The sequence below is a fragment of the Gigantopelta aegis genome, chromosome 9 (genome assembly GCF_016097555.1).
Source record: "Gigantopelta aegis isolate Gae_Host chromosome 9, Gae_host_genome, whole genome shotgun sequence".
Lineage (NCBI taxonomy): Eukaryota > Metazoa > Mollusca > Gastropoda > Neomphalida > Peltospiridae > Gigantopelta > Gigantopelta aegis.
The window spans coordinates 35,151,952-35,169,413 of record NC_054707.1 but is presented as its reverse complement, the minus strand read 5'-3'; the positions used below and the strand labels follow the sequence as shown (position 1 = coordinate 35,169,413).

The 17,462-nt window shown below is 35.1% G+C and overlaps 1 protein-coding gene across 3 annotated transcripts in view; it reads left to right on the top strand.

The window, feature by feature from the left end:
• Positions 1-15,313, top strand: part of LOC121380638 (AP-2 complex subunit alpha-2-like) — a 56,021-nt gene extending 40,708 nt beyond the window's left edge. For 2 of the 3 annotated variants that reach the window (XM_041509547.1, XM_041509548.1), the window contains exons 16-24: positions 371-472; positions 1,211-1,402; positions 2,261-2,472; positions 3,575-3,747; positions 5,044-5,167; positions 7,789-7,905; positions 8,548-8,617; positions 9,411-9,545; positions 11,171-15,313. In XM_041509547.1, the coding sequence (XP_041365481.1) occupies positions 371-472; positions 1,211-1,402; positions 2,261-2,472; positions 3,575-3,747; positions 5,044-5,167; positions 7,789-7,905; positions 8,548-8,617; positions 9,411-9,545; positions 11,171-11,248 (1,203 nt within the window). In that variant the 3' untranslated portion in view covers positions 11,249-15,313. The remainder of the gene's footprint in view (positions 1-370; positions 473-1,210; positions 1,403-2,260; positions 2,473-3,574; positions 3,748-5,043; positions 5,168-7,788; positions 7,906-8,547; positions 8,618-9,410; positions 9,546-11,170) is intronic. The other variant, XM_041509549.1, reaches the window with a different exon arrangement.
• Positions 15,314-17,462: the final 2,149 nt, after the last annotated feature.

Here is a 17,462-nt window from a genome sequence, read left to right as displayed (position 1 = left end):
TCAACAAAGGCCATGGTTTGTGCTATCCTGCCTGTGGGAAGCGCAAATAAAAGATCCCTTGCTGCTAATCGGAAAGAGTAGCCCATGTAGTAGCGACAGCGGGTTTCCTCTCAAAATCTGTGTGGTCCGTAACCATATGTCTGACGCCATATAACCGTAAATAAAATGTGTTGAGTGCGTCGTTAAATAAAACATTTCTTTCTTTCTTTGTATCCAATATTACAATTAATCTGTAAACATATTTACGAATTAATGTATTGTGTGTAAATAAGCTATTGTTTTACCTTTATTAACAACACTTTAACATAAAATCCTTGATGAAAGCATCTAATATTTTGTGATTATATTTGTTTTCTTTACTCATCGGCAGATGCTTCGCAGTGATAACAATCTAAGAAATCCAGATGTTGAATTGCAGCAGAGAGCCGTAGAGTATCTACATCTGAGCTCTGTCGCCTCTCAAGATGTTCTTGTAAGTCTTCTTTCAGTCGTGTTCAAAACTTTATTATTATTGTTAACATACTACGATCATGATTGGAAATTTTAACTCATTAACTAAATTTAAAAATGCACAAATTTCATATAAAAGATTAGTCAGGCTAAATATATAACAGTCAAATTTCAAGTGTCGGTTTATAGTCAGTCCTATTCTCCTACAAAACTGAGGTTTTTTTTGTAAATAATTTTAGTTTGGTTTGACGTAAGAAGAAAAGTAAAAGTGTTTTGGAAATAAGCAAATACTATTTTTGTGTGCAATTTAAAAAACAGTCGACTCAGAAATAAATAATTTGTAGTAAATTCTATAGTCTGAATAATGGTGTTCCCTGTGGGAAGGACTATGGTCTATAGTCCGTCCCTCGGGAAACACCTTTTTTCATGCTATGGAATTTGCTATAAGTTATTTATTTTTGAGCCAGTTGTTTTCTAAATTGGACACAAAAACAGTATTTTTTGTTATTTCCAAAACACTTTTACACAACTGAAATTAAATACCAAAAACATTTTTATAGAAAAATGGGACAGACTATAAATGGTTTTAATTACATGTGATTTGAATGATGGTATTATGTACGCAATACCTTGTTGACCGTTTTGTCCATACTATGACCACATTGTAAACATTACACTTTTTTGTTCTTTTGTTCTCTTTGTTTAAAAAAACATAACAATAAAAAATGTTTTAAAAATTGGTTCTGTTTTGTTTGTACAGGCAACAGTATTAGAAGAAATGCCTCCATTCCCTGAACGTGAGTCGTCCATTTTGGCGAAGCTGAAGAAGAAGAAGCCGGCGAGCATCCCGGAGCAATCTGATCAGCAGAAGGAGCATCGTCTGCCGGCTCCGCAGATGGGCAACAGCACTACAGAACAACAACCGCAGCAGCCAGCGGCTGTACAGGTGACTGTATGTCGTGATTGACAGTCTCTGATAGGACAGCGGGCAGGATGTAGCCCAGTAGTAAATCGCTCGCTTAATGTGCGATCGGTCTGTGATCAATCCCCATTGGTGGGCCCATTGGGCTATTTCTCGTTCCAGGCAGTGCACCATGGCTGGTATATCAAAGGCCGTGGTGTGTGCTGTCCTGTCTGTGGGATGGTGCATATCAAAGATCCTTTGCTACTAATGGAAAAATGTAGCGGGTTTCCTCTCTCAAGACATAGGTCAAAATTACCAAATGTTGTGACATCCAATAGCCGATGATTACTAAATCAATGTGATCCAATGGTTTTAATACATTTTGTGATATTACAAACACCAGGATGACCAGAAACACTTTGGATGTGGATAATTTAAAGAATGAAATATAAGTAAAGTATGATTTCAGTTATCAAAAATGGTTCTGATGGTGAAAAATATGCAAAGAAAAAAAGACATGTTTTATTTAACAATGCGCTCAACACATTTTATTTACGGTTATTTGGCGTCGGACATATGGTTAAGGACCACACAGATATTGAGAGAGGAAACCCGCTGTTTCCGATTAAGGAGTAAGGGATCTTTTATATGCACCATCCCACAGACCGGGTAGTACATACCACGGTCTTTGATATACCAGTCGTGGTGCACTGGCTGGAACGAGAAGTAGCCCAATGGGTCCACCGAAGGGGATCGATCCCACACCAACCGTGCATCAAGCGAACGCTGTACCACTGGGCTACGTCCCGCCCCTGAAAAATCTGCATTAATGTTTAAAAACTAGGGTTTGTCACTTTAAGAAGACTATTTGAATACTAAAACCGACAATGTTTGTTTTGCCGCCAGGTTTCCGTGTCGACACCCAGCAGTACCGGGTCTGTGGATCTGTTGGGAATGGACACCTCGCCAGCTCCACCGTCTGCCAACACCGTTCCAGCATCATCTGGGTTTCTGGTGGACGTTTTCGACACGCTAGCTTCAAGTGTGCCCACGGCTACCACAACAAATGGTCTCGATATCGACGGTCTGTCGGCTGCCAATAATGAAAACTTTAAAAAGTATGTTTGCTTGATCGGTTAAAAGGTTACTCACCACCATTGACTTTTTACGTTCGTTACAATTTTTATGTCTGAATATATTTTTTTGTGAAAATGGGGCATTCTGTAGAGGACTATGCAGGGCTCGAAGTTAATGACAGCACCAGTGGCAATTGCCGTTGTTCACATACAAATTGCTGTAGGTTGGGAGCATCATCAATGGCACAAAAGACAAATTCTTAAGTTCAAGCCTGCTATGTGACTGCTATTTTTAGGAAGTATAGTCATATGGTAACTACCTTCCAAAAACAAAATCAAAATGGGTTTGACCACCAAAATTTTGCATTAATCCACCCTTTTTAGCATGAGAACGACCTCATTTCAATGTTATATAAATGGCAGCATTCTACATATGCATTTGTTTTAAGTAATATAAATAACAATTAAATTCAAAGCAGTGGATTATATCCTACATAGGTCAGCCTACTTGTAATTGTCAAAGAAAGATTTGAAAAGGCATTTTAATATTTTATATAATTTTTTTTAATGAAGACTCATTTCCTAAAGCAGACATTATTAAGTTGCTACACAAAATAATGGCATGGTGTCTTAATGGAGTCATTAACCTTGGTCACATAAAAATGTATTAACCAGCCAGTAATCATAAAAAAAACCGCACAGACTTTCTTCACTGTTCTCTGTAATAGTGTATTAAAAACATGTCAGTATATCAAGACAGTCGATATTGAAAACACAAGTTCATTAAAATGTAGTTGTGTTTGTATTGCATTAAGAATTTTTTTTATAATATAGGGAGATGAATTACATCTTTAAGATTAAATGAAATTAACTGTTAAAAACAATAATTAAACTTTGCACTTACTGTAATGTTATAGATATCCTGTATATTCAAGACTATATATATTTTTGTTTAATGAACAAAATCTTATTTAATGATTGATTGCTATGTGTTACTTCTAAATTTCAAAGTATAATTTGAAAATGATCTTTTCCAGTTTCGTGTGTAGACAAAATATCCACCGCAGTAATGTTTGTCTCTAATGATTGATATTTAGTTGTTGGGAATGTTGATCGATTGACTTTGTTTTTTGTTTTTATTCAGATTTATCACCAAAAATAATGGAGTATTATTTGAAAATGACCTCCTCCAGATTGGAGTGAAGTCGGAATATCGACAGAATCTTGCACGGGTCGGCATTTTTTATGGGAATAAAACTTCATTCCAGTTCACAAGTTTCGTCAGCACTCTGAGCACTCCGGGCAAACTTACTTCTGGTATCCTTTTCAGCAGTGTTCTTCAGTCATTGTACATGTGATTATGCCAGGGTTTATAACATTAGCCTTGTTTGTCCCTTTTGTATGTACATATGATGGGTTTTTTGATACATAATTTGACCTCTGACCTAAGGGGTGGGACATAGCCCAGTGGTAAAGCGCACGACTGATGCACAGTCGGTCTACGATTGGCTCCCGTTGGTGGGCCCATTGGGCTATTTCTCATTCCAGCCAGTGCACCACAACTGGTATATCAAAGACCATGGTATGTACTATCCTGTCTCTGGGATGATGCATGTAAAAGATCCCTTGCTTCTAATGGGAAAATGTAGCGGGTTTCCTCTCTGACTGTCAAAATCACCATATGTTTGACATCCAATAGCCAATGATTAATAATCAATGTGCTATAGTGGTGTCGTTAAACAAAACAGATTTTAACTTTGACCTCTGACCTATGGCTTTTTAAAAAAAAAAAGGTACAAGAATAAGATAAAACGTGGATGAATGAAAATCCCCAACTAAAAATGTGTCCAAATCCAACACCAAACATAAGTTGGCTTAGATTTGTTAGAGCAACAAATAAAACATCAGGGCCATGTTCCACGAAGCGATCTTAGCACTAAGATCACCTTTAGTGTATAACTACCTTGTGCACTTAAAGTGATCGTAGCACTAAGATTGTTTCATGGAATGGGGGCCCTGGACTGTAGCAATGAATGAGAAAGAAGGGATTGGCTATTCCTGGGAATAGGATGAACTCTGAGGAAGATTTTAGCTATTAATGGGCTGTCGGAACGTTCGGCTCAGTCCATGGGAAAAAGAAGATAAAACTATCCGTGTTTTCTACATGACAGTTTGATTGTGCAAAGGGCAAAGGTATCGGTGTATTTCAAGGAAACGAAAATAATTTGGGGATAAATGTTGTATTTGACCATTTGCAGACATTAATGCTGGTTTCACTGTCGCAAATTGAGTTTTCCCGGTGATGCTAAGTGGAGACTGTAAAATGGATATTTGTGACTGTAAAACCAGCAACAACATCTGCAGATGATCAAATACAAGATAGCTATCCCCATTCTAAATCGATAAACCCATCGTTTTTCGTTGAAATAATAATTTATTACATTTGCTTCAGAATTAAGATTTTGAAAAGCAGATCTTTGCTTCCAAGTTGACAAAAGTGCTGGGGTGTCGTTAAACATCTATTCTATCTATCCCACTCCACAAAATGAATTTTAAGCCTTGTTCTGGTTGTATTTACATTGACAAACGTTAAGGACCTTAACCATAGAACAGCTCTTAGTGTGCAGCCGAAGCCGGTGGACCAGTTGGTTGAAGGTGGAGCCCAGGTACAACAGACGTTTAATATTGAGTGTGTTGAAGAGTTCACAGAAGCTCCCCTCCTCAACATTAACTATGTGTAAGTGAATCATTTAATCAGGGTATGTGCTGCCCTAACTAAACAGATGTTTAATATTGAGTGTGTTGAAGAGTTCACAGAAGCTCCCCTCCTTAACATTAACTATGTGTAAGTGAATCATTTAATCAGGGTATGTGCTGCCCTAACTAAACAGATGTTTAATATTGAGAGTGTTGAAGAGTTCACAGAAGCTCCCCTCCTCAACATTAACTATGTGTAAGTGAATCATTTAATCAGGGTATGTGCTGCCCTAACTAAACAGATGTTTAATATTGAGAGTGTTGAAGAGTTCACAGAAGCTCCCCTCCTTAACATTAACTGTGTAAGTGAATCATTTAATCAGGGTATTTGCTGCCCTAACTAAACAGATGTTTAATATTGAGTGTGTTGAAGAGTTCACAGAAGCTCCCCTCCTCAACATTAACTATATGTAAGTGAATCATTTAATCAGGGTATGTGCTGCCCTAACTAAACAGATGTTTAATATTGAGTGTGTTGAAGAGTTCACAGAAGCTCCCCTCCTCAACATTAACTATGTGTAAGTGAATCATTTAATCAGGGTATGTGCTGCCCTAACTAAACAGATGTTTAATATTGAGAGTGTTGAAGAGTTCACAGAAGCTCCCCTCCTCAACATTAACTATATGTAAGTGAATCATTTAATCAGGGTATGTGCTGCCCTAACTAAACAGATGTTTAATATTGAGTGTGTTGAAGAGCTCACAGAAGCTCCCCTCCTCAACATTAACTATGTGTAAGTGAATCATTTAATCAGGGTATGTGCTGCCCTAACTAAACATTAAATGTTTAACAGTGAGTGTGTTGAGTTCACAGAAGCTCCCCTCCTCAACATTAACTATATGTAAGTGAATTATTAGTCCCCTGCCAGTCCAATCGGAGGGGACTAATGTTTCATCTCTGTTTGTCCATCTGTCTGTCTGTCTGTCTGTCCCACATATGTTTTTCGAGTGTTTTTTTACAGAAGGCTTTGAGATATTGAGCTGAAATTGTGTGTATAGTTTCATCATGTACTGTTACAGATCACATTTGACTTTCATGACAATTTACCCATTTTTGATGGAGTTATGGCCCTTGAACTTAGGAGATGTGAAAATTTGTATTCCGGATTTTTGCGATGCCTGGAGATATCAAGATAAAATGTTGTATATAGCTTTATCATTTGTATATAGCTTTATAGATCAATTTGAAGTTTTGTGGCAATTTACCCACTTTTCAGAGTAATGTCCCTTGAATTTAGGAGATACAAAAAATTGTTGGGCCCAGTAGAGGACATGTATTGCTTTAGCAGTATTCTCAAAATGCTTGTTTAATCAGGGTATGTGCTACCCTAATTAAACAGCATTTTAACTCCACCCCATCTACCCAGGATCGAAGCTAATAACATGTAATCGGTGTCTAGTATTTCACCACCTTGATTTGGTTTTACATTATTTAATGCCAGCCAACATTAAACATATGAGAAGACTACGTTAATTGGTCTGTAAAATCATATTCTGTGTCTTCATTTATGTTTTTCTTTTACCCATAAGTCAGTTGAGTATTAAGTTGATTGGTTGATTGGCCTGTCATGGACAGAACTCTCTGGCAAAGTCAGAAGTTGTGCCCATGACAGGTGTGCTTGAACAGTGTTCTGATGGAAGCATGCCAAAAATTACCCACACCCAAGCAGTCCTTGAAATTCTGACAAGTCTGCTACTACAGTTAAGTGCCGTCGCAAATCAGTTTTTCAACAGCACTACGGCAGCAATTTTAAAGAAAAGATTACTTCTGTCAAAATTATTCATCTACGATCCACTGTAGTAATAATATGCTAAAAGATGACATCTCATCTTTACTTTAGTGCGCTTCTATACTGGAATAAACCAATTTATATTAATTGAGGAAACATTGGGCCACACTAGATTATAAATGATTTTTTCTGGGATCTGTAATTGGACAGAGTTAAGAGAAAAATGCCTATAGACCTTTCACCACTCTCAGATTTGCGACGGCAATGAAATGCTGTCACAAATCAATTTTGCAATAGCTTTTGCGACGGCATTGCCGATTGCCGCCGCGAATTTTGAGGACTGCCCACGCACCCACAGTTGATTGGTATTTCAGCTTAAGGCAGGTATCAAAAAAGGTAATTAACCTTTCCACGTTAGGGTATGAGAACCATCATCACCAGAAGACGGTGGAAGTGGATTGGCCACGTGCTCCAAAAACAAGACACATCTATCACCAGAACTGCAGTGCGCTGGACCTCTGAAGGGAAAAGAAAGAAAGGATGTCTGAAAACAACATGGCGCTGAACAGTGGAAATAAAGATGAAGGAGACAGGACACAGTTGGGGCACCACCGAGAGATTGGCAAGGGATAGACCGGCTTGGAGAAACTTCGTCACTGCCCTAAATGCCACTAGGCATGACAGGAATTGATGATGATGTTAGGGTATATGTGATAGCTGAAGCTTTAAGTGTGATTCTTCAATGAAATGAAATCCACTTGCAGTTTCTCTAGGCTGCTATATTGTCTGTATAAATTTTCTGTAGATCCACTAGGTAAATAATATTTTGGCTGTCACAGGTATTTGAATTGTTTGTTGTATTTTGTTCCAGATACAGCGGCGTGTTACAGAAACTAAACCTGAAGTTGCCGCTGTTTTTAAATAAATTTCTAGAGGCTGCTGAAATGAACTCGGAAGCATTTTTCGCCAGGTGGAAGGCACTGAGTTTGTAAGTATTTCATTTCAAAAACATTTCGGTGATAACTCCGAATGTTTCTAGGGATGGGACTGCCTTGAGAATTATACTTAGAAGTGTGTCTTTTATATTTGACTGTCCTGGTTTTTGTGGTATTTTAAGCAATTTTGTTTATAATAGTAAAGTGCATGCAAGATAGCTTATTCATCATCAACACTGACAGATCATAATGTATATTATGTTTATCAAACTATAGTGGCTGTCTTGCCATTTATTAATATTAAAGGATGAAAGGAATATTAAAATGTGATTCCATATCGAAACATATAATCACTTTTGTCAGTAAAACAGTCAAATTTACTACCGTTAGTGCATATGGTCGTCTGTCAGTTCCTAATGGTGAATAAGACACTTTGTCGTCGTTCTCTACAGAAATGTGAATTTTCAGTGTTCTCTACAGAAATGTGATATTTTAGATTTCGATTTTACTCTTTTTGCTTTAGCATAAAATATTTTTCCAAGAACAAACTATTTTATGTAAAATGTTAAAAAATTACCTTTATTTAAGTATGGCATATAGTTTTCAGCTTTTTAAAGATAATTTCAACTTTATTTTTTAATGGGTATATCATCCCTATCACTTACACTTTGTAATTTAATTTGTTTTATTTTCAGACCCAATCAAGAATGTCAGAAAATATTTAAGGCTGAATTTCCAATAGATGTAGAACAGAGCAAAGCAAAGGTAAAGCAAAGATTTTTTTATTTTTTTAAATTTAAATAATTAAAAAAGTTTAAATGTCGGTTTCTGACCTAACTGTTTAAACATTCCATTTTTACATTAAGCACCCCAAGATTACAACAGTATGCAACACACGTTTCCCAGATATATGTCTGCTGGTCATTAATATGCGATTGTTTTGTTATGGTAGTAGCTAGAGTTCTTTTTTAAATGAGGAAAACTTTATTCCTTTAAAAAAGGGGGTGGGACGTAGCCCAGTGGTAAAGCGCTTGCTTGTTGTTGCACGGTCGGTTGAGATCGATCCCCGTTGGTGGGTCCTTAGGGCTATTTCTCGTTCCAGCCAGTGCACCACGACTAGTATATCAAACGCCTAGGTATGCGCTATCCTGTCTGTGGGATGGTGCATATGAAAGATCCCTTGCTACTAATGGAAAAATGTGGGTTTTCTCTTAGAATATATGTCAAAATTACCAAATGTTTGACATCCAATAGCCGATGATTAATAAATCAGTGTGCTCTAGTGGTGTCGTTAAACAAAACAAAAACAAACAAACTGTTTAAAAAAAAGAAGTAAAACTGATGAATAAGAACTATCCCATAAGTCACATTTTGTTTTTGAACACGACATATTGGCTAAAAGTTTGAATTTTAATTTGACATCAGAAAAGACACTTAATATTTGATAGAACTGTTGACAAAATAAGTGTTAGATTAAGTATTTGGAATCTTTAACACGTACATTTAATTATTAATTGATAATTCTGTTTCTTTTTCTTTCATTCTTGCTTCGTTTTAGATTCTTTCCTTTGGCTTGAGTATTTTGCAAGGAATCGATCCAAACCCAGAAAACTTTGTGTCAGCTGGAATTCTTCATAATAGGAATCAACAAATTGGCTGTCTGGTTCGACTGGAACCTAATCTGGAAGTGAAGGTATTTACAATGCTAACAATCTTGAGAGAGCGCAGCTTCACCTAGATTTGATATTGAACATTATTCAGGTTGTTTAAATACATCTAAGAGCTCATCTGATGTGATTGGGTAATAGAATTGAATTATTCTCTCTCTCTCTCTCTCTCTCTCTCTCTCTCTCTCCTCCCCCCCCCCCCCCCCCCCCCTTCCCTCCAAACCAACGCCCCATGACTGATACAGCAACGGCCATAATATGTGCTGTTCTGTTTATGGGAAAGTGCATATAAAATATCTCTTGCTGCTAAATAAAAAATGTAGCAAGTTTCCTCTGAAGACTGCCTATGATAATTACCAAATGTTTGACAACTGATAGCTGATGTTTAATTAATCAATGTGCTCTGGTGGTGTCATTAAACATAATTAATCCACAACAACACATACCTAATTCAAGATAGATGGGTAAAAAAGTAAATATACAGTCAAACCTGTTCTAGCGGCCAACTGTAATTAGCAGTCACCTGCCTTAAGCGGCCACTTTTTTCCCTCCCAAACGATTTATGATGTAAATGCACCTGTAATAAGCGGTCACCTGTCTAACATGGCCAGCGGCCACCTAAATCTGATCTTAAATAGCTAAAATACCTGTATTAAGCAGCCACATTAAATATGTACTATTATACAAAAGGGATATTTTAACAACAGCCATAAGGTGCAGCAAAGAATCGATCTTCACACCTTCAGGACCCATTCTGTCCTGACATGTCTACCGTGTATCAATTAAGAAAGTATGACTCTGCAATGCATCTAATTGCCTCTGGGCAGGCTACGCTTGACATTTGTAGTTTCTCGTACTATAACAATACACCGCATGAAGTTGGAATTAAATAGAAAAAGAAAAAATCTTGTTGAGAACGGTTATTTTAATACATTCTATTTGCATTATTTCTGAAGGAGACGACATGTCAAAAGTAGATTTATAGTCTACTGTGAAGCACACACCCGTTGATTAGTAGTATACAGATGGTAAAACAAGAAACAACAACAAATGTTTTAAAGACTATATATGTGGCAACCTGCATTCGGCGGCCACTTGTCTTAAGCGGCCACTTTTATCTACTCCCTTGTGTGACCGCTTAAGACAGGTTTGACTGTATGTGTATTATTATAATGTAAATTTGATAGCTACTTGTATGTACAGAGTAGGTAGAGCAGAAGCAAGATGTTGATCAGTGGAGTTTTCTGTCTGAGGTACGATGGGTCATAGCATTGCGTCCTAACCACTCCCTATAGAATTTTGTTTTGTATCTTTGCAGCTTCTTCAAAAAGTGTGATAATACCACACTGTTATCATTGTTGAATCAAGGCTATGTCTCGTTCCAGCCAGTTCTCCACAGCTGGTGTGACAAGAGCCTTAATATGTGCTATCCTGTCTGTGGGATGGTGCATATAAAAAAATCACTTGCTGCTAATCGAAAAGAGTAGCCCATAAAGTGGCGATGGCGGGTTTCCTTTCTCAATATCTGTTTGGTCCTTAACCATATGTCCGACGCCATATAACTGTAAATAAAATGTGTTGAGTGCGTCGTTAAATAAAACATTTCCTTCCTTCTTTATTTAATCAGCTTATTTTCTTGCAATTATTTCAGATGTATCGGCTGACTGTCCGGTCGACAAAAGATGCAGTGGCACAAATTCTTGCCAACTTGTTGGAAGGATTGTTTTAAGCGTGGACCACGTTGTTGGAGTGAAACACATTTGTGGTTTGCTGTTGTCATGGAGTTCTGGTGGGCATGAAGATCACTTGTTAGGCGTGTACACTCTTGGTTCCCGTCATATTGATAATCTGCCTGCCAATGTTAAAGGCGTATGATTAATTGTAATCTGTGTTAATAGTTGAGCATTTAGTAAAGGAGGGTAGAAACACACTGCGTAAACTGTGACCAGTTTCTGTGTTACACAAAGTGTTGACTATATTGCATGATTGTTATCAGTGGTGACAGAACAAAACAAAATCATTCCTATTGACTGGTCTTTCGTTCTCAGTGTCGACTTCTTTGTGCATTAGAGATTTAAAAATGTCTGCCTGCTTTGTTGGTAGGAACTTGGTCGTTGGCTGTGTGTTAAGGGGTGTTTTCTCTTGTTAGAATGTTTGTAGTAACGACTTGTAGTAGTGACTTGAATCATATCGTGTGGGAAGATGTCATATAATGGACAGAACTTGACGGGTATGTTTTAACATAATTTGATTGGACATGGAACTTGCCATTTGTAGTAGGGAATAGAACATGTTCTTATTTCCTAGAAAAGTGGTTATGATTGCAGGGTTCACCCATATTAATCTGAGCACTACAAGTCATTACTACAAAACTCTTTAACATAAGAACGCCTCTTTATGTGCCATGCCATCTAGTCTCTTTATGTTGACTAGATTTTTTTTTTTTTTAATAATTTTTTTTAGAACGTTAATTTGACAGTCAACAATAATTATATTAGTGATGAAAGAGGGATAATCCCTATTCATACACCACACAATTATCTAGTTCTGCCATGTGCAACATTCACAAGGACCAGGTTTGATTTTATATACTGTAATTAATTCCCCCTTTTAAAATTGCCTCGTATATACCTAATAGATTTGTCCTTTTGGTGCATACAATGGTCATGTCGGTTATTAAATACCTTGTATTCAGAATTGTTTACATTTGACAGTACAACTATAACATAAACGTATAATCTGCGATAGTATTTATGCTATCGCAGATTATATGTTTGTTATAGTTATAAAGCAGTTATAAAGGTGGCTGTCCGTTCAATTTTGATATAATCTTTAGTTATCCCCCCTGTTAATGCAAAGTTGTAACAATAATGAACAGGGCCTCTCACATTCTCGATTTGACAGTGCGTGAACCCCTTGAATTCAAAATTGTTTACGTTTGACATTACAGCTATGACAAAAGTATAATCCAGGGGTGGGAATTCTCCTCGGATCAGCCATTTTCCTCTCATGGCACATTGCGTTTCCTCACATTTTAATCGTCCTTTCCTCCAAAATGGGTCAGATGGCACAGATTTTAACCTAGGATTTCAAGAATTTCTGGGACCCCTCTAGATATCCTCTTTTTAACAGTTCACCCATTCCCATCCCTGATGGTCTGCAATCGTGTAATAGCAGTTATAATGGTGGCTGTCTGTTCAGTTTTGGTATAATCTGTAATTATACTCCCTGTTACTGAAACAGTTACAACAATAATAAACATGGTCCCTCCCATTCTTGATCTCTCATTAGTGGGTGATCTCCCTTGGATTCAAAATGGGCTGGATTTTCTGTCGTTGGTGACTTTTTCTCTAATATTACAATATGTACAATACCGGTATTCTGTATTGTATGAGTGGGTTGCCTGTGGTGCATCATATTTCCATTTTCAGGCTTTGGTGCTTTTGAAGTAATTAATACTAGTGTTAAGTAAAGTAACTGTATAGTAATGCAGGTAAGAATTTATAATATACCAGTTTAGCTCAAGTGAGGGAAAAAATCCAGTATGCTTGTAAATACCAATATATTGTAGAATGGTATAGGTATGACAGTTTAATAGATAAATAAATTAATAATATCTAATAATGTTCAGACAAATGCGACATTATATTCGGTTGTATCATACCAGTTTATTAAAACATGTAAACTTACACAGAAGGCACAAGTCGATATCAAGTTAAAAATTCAGAAGATTTTCAGTCATGTATATTCTAGAATTATTAGTAAGTGATATAAAGGAAATTCATGTTATTTTTCATGATATATTTTTGAAGGTTAGAATAATACCAAGGACGTTGAAAAATTAACATCAGTCATCTGAAACAAAATAAAATAAAATTGTTGATACTGTGAAATTACAAATTTTATTTATAACCTGAGTGTTATTGTTTATGGTAAATCTGTTTTGTTGTTAAGGGGTTTGTTAATGCTTGCTTGTAATATTTGATAATTTACATGATTTTGTACATTTTCGTATATATAGATCTATATATAAACCTATGTAATATATATATCTGTAAATTTATTTTGTTTTGCTTATTAATAAACGGTGTTGCTAAAAATATGTTACAGAGAACACTGTTTAGTGATGTGATGTTATCATGTAGTGTTTAAGAACAATTCCACTGGTTCTTGGTTTTCAAGACAATTCCCGTAGGTTAGTTAGTGTGCAGGCTAGCTTAGTTTAGGAAGTAGATGTGAAATAGAAATACCTTTCCAACCAGCCAGTCACCCAGTCTGTTTGATTAATAATTAAATTTCTGTTATATTCAATACAATTTAAAGGCATCCCATTGATCCAGTCGTAGCAACACCTTTGTTAATTTCTTGATGAATGTAAAAGTGATATCGGAGAACCTCATATAAGATGATGTCATTTTATATTGGTAGTTTGTATTATTGAGCATTATTGTCCTAGAACCAAAAAATAATTGAAAACAAAATGTGACTTTGAGTTTATATTAATAAGTATGTTTAAAATTTAATTATAAGGGTTGCTTTCTGTTTCGTTTGGTTCATCTGGGTATGAACACAAAAAAGAAAAAGAAGCATGGCAAACGTTTGTATGAACAGCTTTGCTGAGTCACAGTTTGCTCATGTTTGGTGTGTTTTCGATTATTTTTTTTTTTTTAATACCTTGATGAAGCTAAAAGAAATAATACATTCCTTATGTAGTATTTTGATTTATTTAACTGAGTGAGTCAGAAAGATTACATAACATGGTCACCATATTTGACTCCACTGTAATTAACAGCACATCTAGATGTGTTTTCCCTAACTCGGTTATGACCTAGTAGTAAAATAAAACAACTTTGCTACGGAGATGTAAATACAATTTTATACATTTTGTTAAAGTGGGACATTGTTTATTTAAATTTTTTTATTTGTAAAAAAAATATTTAGTTATTATTACAGACTGATGTTATATTTGTAAGAATGTTTTTCTCTGTCTTATTTATTTTTGCCTGTTTCTTTTCATAACATGGTTATTGTGTAGATAATTCATGGTGACCTCTTAAAACTAAAATGTGCTGCAAGATAAAATTTTGATGTAGGTTAAGTAATTACCATAAAGCTTAATAAACATATCTGATAAGCACAGCTCTTGTACATTATTGCATTGTTCAAATTTAAATGTCAGTTTTTTATTGGGTGTTGTCTGACAGCTTTTTAAATCTAATTGAAATTATTATCAGAGTTAACCTTTTTTGTACATGTATATAATTTACATTTGGTCAGTGTAGAAAAAGCTTTTTCCACTGCAGTTGTACGAATAGTTTTGTTTATGGTTTTCAGTGACAAAAGCACCATTTAAAAATATTGTTTTGTTTTTGTTATATCTGATGAGTAAATTGAGCTTCTTCCTTTTCATACTTTATTAAACCAAGTTTAGGAAACGATTAGAATTATATAATATATGTTATTGCTGCATAATATTTTATGCAGTATTTTGTTTTGTGTTTTCTTATTGTGTGAGAGGCACATGTGCATTCAAGTATGAAATGATATAAACATATTGGAGGCTAGTTATTCCAAGCATCATCTAATTAACGTTTCACCGAATTAGTGTAGTCGTTGGGTATAGAGATTAACATTTACTTCATGTGCAATATTTTAAGTCCATTTTAATTAAATTAGATGTATAGGTAATCATGTTAGCTACTGTTTAGTTTTATGCTGTAAAATAAATTGCTAACAGTGATTTATATGTACAATGTATTGAAAATAGAATAAATAAACTTCAACATTTGCCAAATAACAGGGTTGACGATATTCCTTCACAAGTGGTTTAATAAATAGAACATTGATCTCAAAACATTTTTACAGATGTCGTAAACAGTTGCTCTATGATGGTATGCGACCAGTTTTGAACCCACAGTGTAAAAAGTATAAGTAGCATATTGTTAGTTCTGCATCAAAAGTTCACATAGATATGGAAGTTTTTTTCTGAATATTTGCACTGTTGTGTCAGTAACACTATAATTAGATTTAGGTGTTAAATTAAAAAAATAAATTGCATTTGAATTGGTCTATTCAAAACCACTTCCAATAATATAGCTTGGTGTGCTTGAATGTAGAAAAATATCTTCTGCTTTGTAATCCAAATTAAATATATTATATTTTGAACTTTTGACTCTCATAGAATTAAGGTTTTTTTTTGTGTGGATAAATTCATATGAATAAGAAGCCCAGGAGATCCTATATACATGTACATTTTGGTGCAATGTACATTATCTTTAAATGTTGCATTTTCTTTGTTCATTTAGGCTTTTTATTATTATTATTATTATTAAATTTATGGTGTCTGGTCAGCGAGTCATTGATTTTGACCTAGAGCATCAACTTTTGTTTTTCTTTAATTTCTTGCTGTACTACGTCGATTTTTGTAGGAGTAACCTGTGGGTTGTACAGAATCCCCCATGCTACTGTTTAGGAAAATATTTAGGGTATCAAGGCAAAGGAGAGGGCACCATGGCAATTGAGGATGGACCAATGCAGGTGAGGAGGACGTAAAAAAAACTAAACCTTTTCTGTGCAATCTATACTGCATCAATTCTGGAACTTTGGTCTCACCAGAGACCGACTTTTGTTTTTTCAGGCATTATTATTATTATTTTTTTTTTTTTTTTAATGAAAAAGTTAAAAGTTAAACCAACATGTCTGGAAAAATAATGGAAGTTCATTTTGTTGCTATAAAGACTTGTTTTTTTTACAAAGGAAGGTCATGATGATGTGCATATTGGACTAAAAATATCTTCTTTTCATTCTTGAACCTTCAGAAGTGATATTCCAACAAGCCAGTTAAATATAAACCCATTTGTCTTTATTTTTCTTAATTAAATAATAAATTAAGCTGATGTGTATAGATGTCAGTAGGTCAGAATCTTATTGCTAACAGTGATGGATTTACTTTAATATGTCATAGTAGTTTGTCAAAATTTTTTAGAAAAAAGATATAAATATTAGATATATATATATATATATATATATATATATATATATATATATATATTATATAATATAAGATATATATATATATGGAACTTGTCAGCTTGTTTGATTTGTTAATTATTACTGATAATAGTTGGCAGTTAGTTGTATAGTGTGGAGAATAATCCATTTTGAAATTTGAATGTTGAATACATGTATATTGATTTGTGATTGGTTCGTATCAGGTGAGACATGTTGTTAGCTCTTGGCCTATATCATAATATCAAATTATATTCAAACTAACGACTTTCAATTTTATTAACAGCTTTGAAAAATGCAAATGGGAATGCTGTGAACAACTTTGGATATGGACAACATTGGAGAAATGTAATGCCTGTCTAAACAAGATCCATATTTTATGACATTGTACATTAATGTAATATGTTTATTACATAGAATAATTTACGAACATAATTACTATAAACAAAAAAACAAACAAAAAAAACCCTTTGGACCAACCATAGTGTATATATGTAAGGTTATTAAACTATGTACTTATAATGACTATCTAGCAAATGTGTATTTGTTTTGTATGATTAGACGAAATGATTGCGGTTCAGGCCGACGGACTAGTGATATGTTTTATGTGTATTATATGTGATACCAGGTGGATGTCTTACCAGCTGCAGTAACACAGACCGGATGCAGTGGTTGTGTAACTTAGACCATTTAGATACTCATAGACAATAAACAATACCAAACACACCACGAAGTGCATCTCATATTTAATACAAATGACGAGTTAGGTGTACTGCATATTATTTCTTTCAGTCCTTTCAGTCTGGTTATTCCTTTCCATCAAGTGACACATGTGGACAGGGTAGGATAGGTTAAGTATTCTGGCTACAGATTTTAGAAGCTATCTGACTGCTACGATATCGCAAAACTATTTTAGGCTATGATGTCACTACAGC